The sequence below is a fragment of the Motacilla alba genome, unplaced genomic scaffold (genome assembly GCF_015832195.1).
Source record: "Motacilla alba alba isolate MOTALB_02 unplaced genomic scaffold, Motacilla_alba_V1.0_pri HiC_scaffold_28, whole genome shotgun sequence".
Taxonomy (NCBI): Eukaryota; Metazoa; Chordata; class Aves; order Passeriformes; family Motacillidae; genus Motacilla; species Motacilla alba.
The window spans coordinates 3,764,792-3,773,938 of NW_024037374.1; the positions used below are offsets into that span (position 1 = coordinate 3,764,792).

General features: G+C 55.5%; 1 protein-coding gene across 1 annotated transcript; it reads right to left on the reverse strand.

The window, feature by feature from the left end:
• Positions 1–6,555: 6,555 nt before the first annotated feature.
• LOC119696272 (olfactory receptor 14I1-like) lies at positions 6,556–7,510 on the reverse strand. The gene has a single exon (XM_038125996.1). It carries the CDS (start codon positions 7,486–7,488, stop codon positions 6,556–6,558), a length of 933 nt encoding a protein of 310 aa, XP_037981924.1. The 5' UTR covers positions 7,489–7,510.
• Positions 7,511–9,147: the final 1,637 nt, after the last annotated feature.

The window sequence follows — 9,147 nt, forward strand, 5'->3', positions numbered from 1 at the left end:
CAGCATCCCCGTGTCCCCCAGGGCCAGAGCCTGGGCCAGGGCTCCTTCACCCTCTTCTGCATGAGGGCTTGAATGTGCTGAAAAAATCCCCAGCAAGGGATCAGCAAAAACCAGATTTAATATTCAGCAACAGCACCACCAAGTTCCTTGTCAAGAGTCACTCTGCTCCTGACTGGACACTTCAGGCACACCAAGGAAACAAAGCAGCAACAAAACCAAACCAAATCCAGGCAATCAAACCAGAAATGAGCTGAGAACTGTCCCTGTGTGTGTGTGTGGGTGACACAAGGACAGTGAGGGCAATGATAAAAGGAAAATACGGCCTAAAAGCTGAACAGAGCTCAACCTTAACAGGACTTAACTTACATCTTAACCTTAACTGATAGCTTCAACTTCACAATTTAGCAAAAGAACAGCACTTTACAGGATTTAATCTTACTCGCAACCTATGACTTAGCAATTTAACAGAGCAATAACACTTAACAATATTTCACTTAGCTCATAATTTAAATTGAACATAACAACTTAGCAAAAGAACAACTCTTAGCAGCATTAAACTTAGCTTGGACCTCATGACTTAACCTTACTTACTGATATCTGGATATCTGACTGAGTCAGCTGTCCAAGGCACTCAAGCCCCTCAGAGAGCAGCATTTCTGCCCCATTTCCCCAGCACAGGCACTCCTGTGTGCACACAGACACAAAGAGCCAGTGCAAGGCACCTGTGAGAAATTCCCCCGAGGGCAGGGAAATGCTCCCTGTGGACACTTTGACATCTCCCCATCGGGCAAAGGGTTGAGCCTGGAGGAGTGGGGGGATCGGCCCAGGCTCCGTGGTTGTTCGGGGATCCCCGAGTGCAGCAAACGGGAGAGTTCCCGGCTGGGAGAGGCCCCACTCAGAGGGAGTCGCTGGCCCAGGAGAGCTCCAAGGGGCTCCTTTTGGAGCTGTTTGTAGGGCCCCAAGAGAGGGGCTTCAGTCCCAGCAATGGTTCATCCTGGCCGCACTCGGCATCAACAGCTTTCTTTGGCAGTGTGAGAACAGGGATGTTGTGCCACCGAGGGAACAAAACCAGTTCCCAGGGCTGCTCCTGCAGAAACCAGGAGCTGGTTGGGCAGCAGCAGTGCCTGGGGCAGCCAGTGTTTGTGATGAGCTCCAGAGGAGCTGAGCCCAGGGGCTGTTGGCCAAGGCTGAGGCCCAAGGAGCATTTCTCAGCTGGCAGGGCGGCCTGAGAAGGGGAGGGGGAATGCAGCAGCACAGGGCCATGGAACCAAGGGACCATTGTGACACTGTGGGGCCCTGTGAGACCAAGGGACCATTGTGACACTGTGGGGCCCTGTGAGACCAAGGGACCACTGTGACACTGTGGGGCCCTGTGAGACCAAGGGACCACTGTGACACTGTGGGGCCCTGTGAGACCAAGGGACCATTGTGACACTGTGTGGCTCCATGGATTGTGGGGATCTTTGTGACACTGAGAGGCTCCATCAAACCAAGGGTCCATTGTGACTCTGCAGGGCTTCATGGAACTGTGGAGACCGTTATGACACTTTGGGGTGTCATGGAAACAGGTGGCCATTGTGACACTGCAAGACCCCATGGTCTCACAATGGTGCCAAAGGTCCATTGTGACATTGCAAGGCCTCATGGAACCATGGAGAGACCATTAGGACACTTGACAGCCTCATGGAACCAAGGGGCCATGGTGACACTGTGGGGCGCCACGGCACCAAGGAGACCATTGTGACACTTAGGGGGCTCATGGAATCATGGAGACCATTGTGACGCTATGAGGATCCCTGGAATAACCAAAGCATTGTGACACTGTGTGCCCCATGGAACCCGTGAGAGCATTGTGACCAGGGGTTTCCCCACAGAACCAAGAGGACCATTGTGATACTGTGGGGCCTGGTGAAACCAAGAGGCCTTTGTGACACTGCAGGGCTGCATGGAACCAAAGGTCCATGGTGACATTGTGGAATACCACTGAACAAAGGGTGCATTGTGACACTGCAGGACATCATAGAACCAAAGCTCCAGGGTGACACAGAGGGGCCCCCTGTCATCAACTGTCCATTGTGACACTGTGGAGCCAAAGGAGACCATTGTGACACTGCAAACCCACAGGGTCCAAAGGTCCATTGTGACATTGCTGGCGTCACGAAACAGAGGAGTTGTGTGACATTGTGGGGCCTGTGGAACCACGGAGACCATTGTGACACTGCAAGGCCTCATGGAATCAGTGGGACCATTGTGATACTGCAGGTCTTCTTGTAATCAAGGTGCCACTGTGGCACTGTGGGACCCCATAGAACCAAGGCACCATTGTGACACTTGAGGGCCCCATAAAACCAAGGGAACACAGAACAGCTCTGGCTGGTTTGGCCTCCCAGGAGCCACCTGACTGGTCAGGCTGACCTTGGCATATTGAGGGTCCCTTCTCATCTGCTGCTGAAACAAAGGGGCTCCATGCTTTCCCTCCTATGAAAAAGAACTGGCCTTTTCCTCCAAGCAGCCATAGCCAGATTTGGGATTTCACCACCAAATTTCCTTATGTCCAGGGATTGTTCCCATAGGAATATTGCCAGGACAAGTCTGTCTGGCAGCAGTTTCAGGAGGGTCAGCTCTCATCCGTCCCCAAAACACTGGGGAAGGCTCCATGCTTTCCTTCCTGTGGGAAAGAAGAACTGTCCTTCTTCTCCAGGCACCCATGGCTGAAATTGGGATTCCACCTCCAAGTTTCCAATTATCCAAAACTGCTCCCAGACAAAATCTGCCATTCCTGACAAGTCTGGCTGGCCTTGGCCTTAAGAGGCTCTCACCTGCCTTCCAAACAATGGGGCCTTGTGCTTTTCTTCCAATGGAGAAGAAATGTCCTCCTCCAGGTGCCCATGGCCAAAACTGGGATTTCACCTCCAACATTCCCTGTTGTGACACACTGGACGAGATTGCTGGCTGGAAACATTTTGTGTGTGGGGGGGGAGGAAGGGGAAGGTCCAGCCTTGCCCTGCCCTGCAACCCCAGCACTGCCCTGCCCTGGAACCCCAATCCCCCCAGAGCCTCTCTCCCAGCCCAGCAGTGTCTGCCAGGCCCTGGCACAGCACAGGCAATGCTCCACAGCCACCTCTGCAGCCCCCAGCCCAGCTCCTGAGGGACCAAATGAGCCCAAGGCCCACCTGGGGGAAGGGCCCAGGAAGACCAAAGGGTATTGAAGGCTGAGCACAAGGCAAGCACACATCTTGACCCTACCTCCTCTTGGAATTTCTATCTGAACAATGCTGGAATCCAGGAGTTTGTAGCTGTGGGTGTGCTTCTCAAAATCATTCTTGTCTTTCTCTCTTTCTGTGTCTTCTCTTTCTGTCCTCTTGAAAATTTTGATTAACTTAAAATAGAGGAAGTTAAAGTTTGTGAAGTTGAATGGGCCAATTAATGCTTTGAGAAGTGTTTTTTCTTGATTGAATGTAATATAAAACCTTTTGCCAAAGCTTTTGTGATTTTCTAAGGTTCCTAGTAAAGGCTGTTTGGTTGTTGTGAACTCTTGAGGATGTCTAGTTGGTATTTTTCCAGTACATCCAACTCAGAGTACACATAAAATTGTAATTCCTTTAAAAAATTTTCTTGAGAGAGTTTTTTAATGGATGGGGGTCAGGGCTTGTCTGTCCTGCTCAGCACAGCCCAGGCAGGGCTTTCCCAGCCACATTCCACACTCCATTTCCCAGCTGGAGCTGCCTGTGCCTCTGAGTTGTGCTGCCCCAGCCCCAGGGACGCTCTCCTTGGCTGCCCATTCCCCCACGGGCTCTGGGCAGGGATGGCCTCAGTGGGGGCTGCTGACATCCTCAGCAACTGTGGTGCCCCATGGAACCAAGGGTCCCTGGTGACACTGCAGGATCTTGTGTCACCAGGGCTCCATAGTGCCACTGCAGCACCAAGGAATTCATGGTGGCACTCGGAGGCCTCATGGAGCCAAGAGGCCACTGTGACCCTGCAGGGCCTTGCGGAACCATGCAGAGCATTGTGACAGAGCAGGACCTGGTGTCACGATGGGGCCATTGTGACACTGCAGGGCCCTAAGAAACCAAGGGGCCAGCGCTGCTCCTCAGGGACTCCTGGAACGAAGGAAACATGTTTGACACCGAGGTGGCCCTTGGGACCAAGAGGCCACTGTGACACTGTGGAACCAAGGAGAGCATTGCTGCACTGCCAGACCTCATGGAACCAAGGATCCATTGTGACACTGCAGGGGCCCAAGAATCCAAGGGACTTTTTGACACCAAGGGGGCCCCTAGAACCAAAGGGACATTGTGACACTGGGAGGCCTCGTGGAATCATGGAGATCACTGAGAAACTCTGAGGCCTCAAGGAACCCTGGCAACACCAAGTTGTCTGGGAGTGTTGATCTGCTGGAGGGTAGGAGGGCTCTGCACAGGGCCCTGGACCGGCTGGATCCAGGGCCCAAATCCAACAAGGTGAGGTTTAACAAGTCCCAGTGCCGGGTCCTGCACTTTGGCCACAACAACCCCTGCAGCACCACAGGCTGGGGACAGAGTGGCTGGAGAGCAGCCAGGCAGAAAGGGAGCTGCAGGGACTGCTGGACAGCAGGCTGGACATGAGCCAGCAGTGTGCCCAGGGGGCCAAGAAGGCCAATGGCTCCTGGCCTGGATCAGGAATGGTGTGGCCAGCAGGAGCAGGGCAGTGATTCTTGCCCTGTGCTGGGCACTGGCTGGGCAGCACCTCCAATGCTGTGTCCAGTTCTGGGCCCCACAATTAAGGAAGGACATGGAGGGGCTGAAGCGGGTCCAGAGAAGGGCAACAGAGCTGGGGAGGGGTCTGGTACACAAGTCCTGTGAGGACTGGCTGAGGGAGTTGTGGTTGTTTCTCTGGGAGGAGGCACAGGGGAGACAAGATGGTGTAAGGGCATTATGTCCATTGATGATCTCCAAAGTCTTTTCCAACCTGGCTGATTCTGGGATTCTCTGAAACCACTCCTTGGAGCAGTTGTAGGATGAGCCCTGGGCCTCCTGTTCAGAAGCTCCAGCAGCCCAGGTGCCTCAGCTTCTCCTGCCAGCCCCAAAGCCCATCCTGTCAGTCCTGCAGAGCCTCTGCAGCTCCTCCTCACTGCCCACAACAGGGAGCCCCACAGGCAGACACAGCAGCCCAGATGGGCCCGCCTGGCCTGGGGTGCCTGTGGCAAGGGAGCAGCACAGGGCACTGCAGGAGCCTGCAGACAATTGCTGCAGCACTTGGAGGATGACCCTGCTCCCCAAGGGCCGTTCCCATGGTGCCAAGTCAGGAACTGCAATGGGGAGTGGGGCCAGAGAGGAAAGGGCAAACAGGGATGGGCTGTTTGCAGGGGAGGGAACAGGGCTGGGCAAGAGGAAGAAATTCGTAGCAGGAGGTGGAAAGAAAGCAAAGGTGAAGCCAAGGAATGCTCAGGGCAGTTTGGGGGTGGCTGCCAGGCAGCCCTGGCTCTGAGCAACAGCGTCTGCAGTGGGACAGGAAACTCCCAGCTGATGGGAACAAACTTTCTGGCTGACTGCAGGGGCCAGGACAAAGCTGAGTGGTTTCCCTGGTGTCCCCCAGCCCTTGGTGGCCCCAGGGGCTGATGGCATTTGTGCTCCCTCAGGTTCATGTCCCCACAGCAGCAGCATGGGGGTGCTCCCGCCTGCTCTGTGCAATGCAAACAGGGGCTCCTGAGCCAGGGCTGCCGTGCCTGTGCCTGCAAGGATGCAGCACCTCTGTGAGCTGGGGGAGAGGCCAGGGCTGCAGAGGGGGGATGGTGTTGGCAGCTCCATGAGGACGCTCTGGGACGCTGCCCTGGGCTGTGCAGCGCACTGGGGATGGATCAGCCCCTGCTCTGCTGCTCCTTCCCGTCTCCCCCAGGGCCCTTGCAGAGCCCCAGCCATGCTGTTTGCCCCCAGCCTGCCCACGGCCACCCTGGGGCTGCTCACGGGGGTTTTCTGTGCTGAGCATTGGCCTTGCTGTGTTCTTGAGAGAGCCTGGGCAAGGAGAGTGCAGCCCCCAGGCCCTGGCCTGAGGCGTCAGCGCTGCCCCAGCAGTGCCCATGGCCTGTCCCTGCTGCAGCCCCGGTACTGCCACCCCCAGCACTGTGCCCGGCCCCGAGAGCACTCAGGCCCTACAGCAACACCAGGGCCACCAGGGCAGCGGGGCAGGGCCACGGCAGCAGCACTGGCAACACCAAGTGCTGCTGCTGCTGCTGGGCACAGCTGCTGTGCCAGCACTGATCTGCCCCCAGCTCTGCACACAGACATTGCTGCTGCAGCTCCAGAGAAGGCAACCAAAGGGCATCTCTGCAGAAAACTTTGCTGGGAGATCCTTTAGTTCCTTTAAAGCCACTGAGAGCTCAGCCCCTCATTGACACAGTCTGTGGCCACATGGAAGGTGGAGAGAAACACAGTGAGAAATGGCACAAGGAATGGCTTTTCTTTCTGGACAATATTAAAACAGTGAAAGAAAGAAAAATAACATCCTCAAAGAAACCAACAACATGCATCAAAAATGACTTTTATTACAAGTTTGTGGCAGAAATTGGCCAGCAGTTTAATTTTTCCAAAACCTTTCAGTTTTCAGTTTCCACACTGCAGCCTTGAGCTCCTGGTTCCTCAGGCTGTAGATGAGGGGGTTCAGGGCTGGAGGCACCACCGAGTACAGAACTGACAGGGCCAGATCCAGAGATGGGGAGGACAGGGAGGGGGGCTTCAGGTAGGCAAATATGCCAGTGATGATCAACAGAGAGACCACAGCCAGGCGAGGGAGGCAGGTGGAAAAGACTTTGTGGCGTCCCTGCTCAGAGGGGATCCTCAGCACGGCCCTGAAGATCTGCACATAGGAGAAAACAATGAACACAAAACAGCCAAATATCAAACAGGCACTAACAGCAAGGAGCCCCAGTTCCCTGACGTGGGATTTGTTGCAGGAGAGCTTGAGGATCTGTGGGATTTCACAGAAGAACTGGCCGAGAGCATTGGCATGGCACAGGGGCAGGGAAAATGTATTGGCTGTGTGCAGCAGTGAATAGAGAAAGGCACTGGCCCAGGCAGCTGCTGCCATGTGGGCACAAGCTCTGCTGCCCAGGAGGGTCCCGTAATGCAGGGGTTTGCAGATGGACACGTAGCGGTCGTAGCACATGATGGTCAGGATGGAAAGCTCTGCTCCCATAAAGAAAATAAGCAGAAATACCTGTGCAGCACATCCTTTGTAGGAGATGCTCCTGGTGTTCCAGAGGGAATTGTGCATGGCTTTGGGCACAGTGGTGCAGATGGAGCCCAGGTCAGTGAGGGCCAGGTTGAGCAGGAAGAAGAACATGGGCGTGTGCAGGTGCTGGCCGCAGGCTACGGCGCTGATGATGAGGCCGTTGCCCAGGAGGGCAGCCAGGGAGATGCCCAGCAAGAGGCAGAAGTGCAGCAGCTGCAGCTGCCGCGTGTCTGCCAATGCCAGCAGGAGGAAGTGGCTGATGGAGCTGCTGTTGGACATTTGCAGTGCCTTGGCATGGGCATCTGTAAGAAAAGTAATCATGGAATAGTTGGATTTGGAGCGGATTTTCAATATCCCAGCACAGCCTGGGGAGACTTTCCCCCCACTGCCTGCCCAGGGCTCTGCTGCCTGGAGCTGTCCCTGCCAGCAGCTGCTTCCCTGTGCCCAGGGCTGGGCCCTGCCAGTGCTGCCAGAGCCCAGCCCAGCCCTGGGGGCTCAGCTCTGCCCTGCAGACCCCTCCCAGCTCTGGCACTGCCCAGGGGCAGCTCTGGCTCTACAGGCTCCAATGGCAACATCAGAGCAATCCTGAGAAGACGGGAAAAGCGACACTGATGCTGCCTCTAAGAGTATCTGTGCTTCTTTCTGTCACTGCCCGGTTTTTCAGATCTGAGAGAAATTTATTTTCTTTTCCCCTCCTGAACTGAGAGATGAAAATATATGTGCATTTTCCCATCCAGTCAACCCAGAGCAGTAGATTAAAAGGCAGGATTTTCCATTTTATGCAGACCCTGCCTTGCTGAGCTCCTTGTATAATCTGCTTGGAAATGTTCTGGAGATAAATGTCACGCTGGAAGCAGTCCTGAACAATGCAGCATCCTCACCACACAAGGATAACAATTCCAGGACATTTCCTTCCACCGAGATCTTGTCCCCCAGTGCTGGGAGCAGCTGCCAGGGCTGGCTGAGAGCTGTCCCTGGCAGGCAGCAGAGTCCCTGCCCCAGCACAGCGCCCTGGGCTGCAGGACCCTGCTCTGCAGGACAGCCCTGGGCACCCCTGGCTGCTCTGCCCAAGAGAGAGTCAGAGAATGTACTCACAGAGTCTGTAGGCACTGGGATGTTCCAGCTTTAGGAGATCACTCCAGGAGCTGTAGCTGCATTGTCCTGCAGCCAGAGGTTCCTGTGCCAAGGGCTGGCAGGGATTCTGCCCCAGGCACTTCTCAGCACCTTCCCAGCCCTGACTGATTGAAGCTCTCTGTGCCTCTGTGCTGTGCCCGCGGTGGCTGCAGGCAGTGCCCCAGCCCTGCTGGGCTGGCAGAAGAGCTGCTTATCAAGAGAAATGTGCTTTTCAAGCTCTTCTTGGTTACCAGGAGCTGCCTCTGTGCCAGCAGCCCAGCCCAGCTCAGCAGCACAGCCACAGCACAAGGACTTTAATGACCCTCTGGGGCTTTGTGCTCAGGCCCTGAACATCAGTCCCTGAGAGGCAGCTGAAGAAACCTCTCCAGAGCTCCAAGTCAGAATCACACTCCAAAGTTTCTTTCACTTTTAATGGATCCCAGTGAGGGACACGACTGAGAAAGTGTCCCCAGGCCCCAGGCAGAGCAGAGAACTGCAGGCAGTGATGACAGGTGGGGACAAAGAGAAGGCAAGTCTTGGTGCCCTGGGGCACAGCAGGGTCTGTGCCACCATGGGCTGGGAGAAGACACCTTGTCCTCAGGCACTGGGGCCTCCTGGCACAGCCCCAGCCAGCCTGGGCACTGTCAGCCCCTTGTCCTGCCCTCAGCATCCCCCCCTAGCCCACATGCCAGTGGCCTCAAGGATCTGCTGGAAGGAGTCCCTGGGGAGCCTTGCTCAGCAATGGCCCTTGGGGGCTCCTTCATGCTTCCAGGGACTGCAAGCTTTTCAAAGGACTTTGGCTTTTGCTTTTGCCTTGGAGTCTCT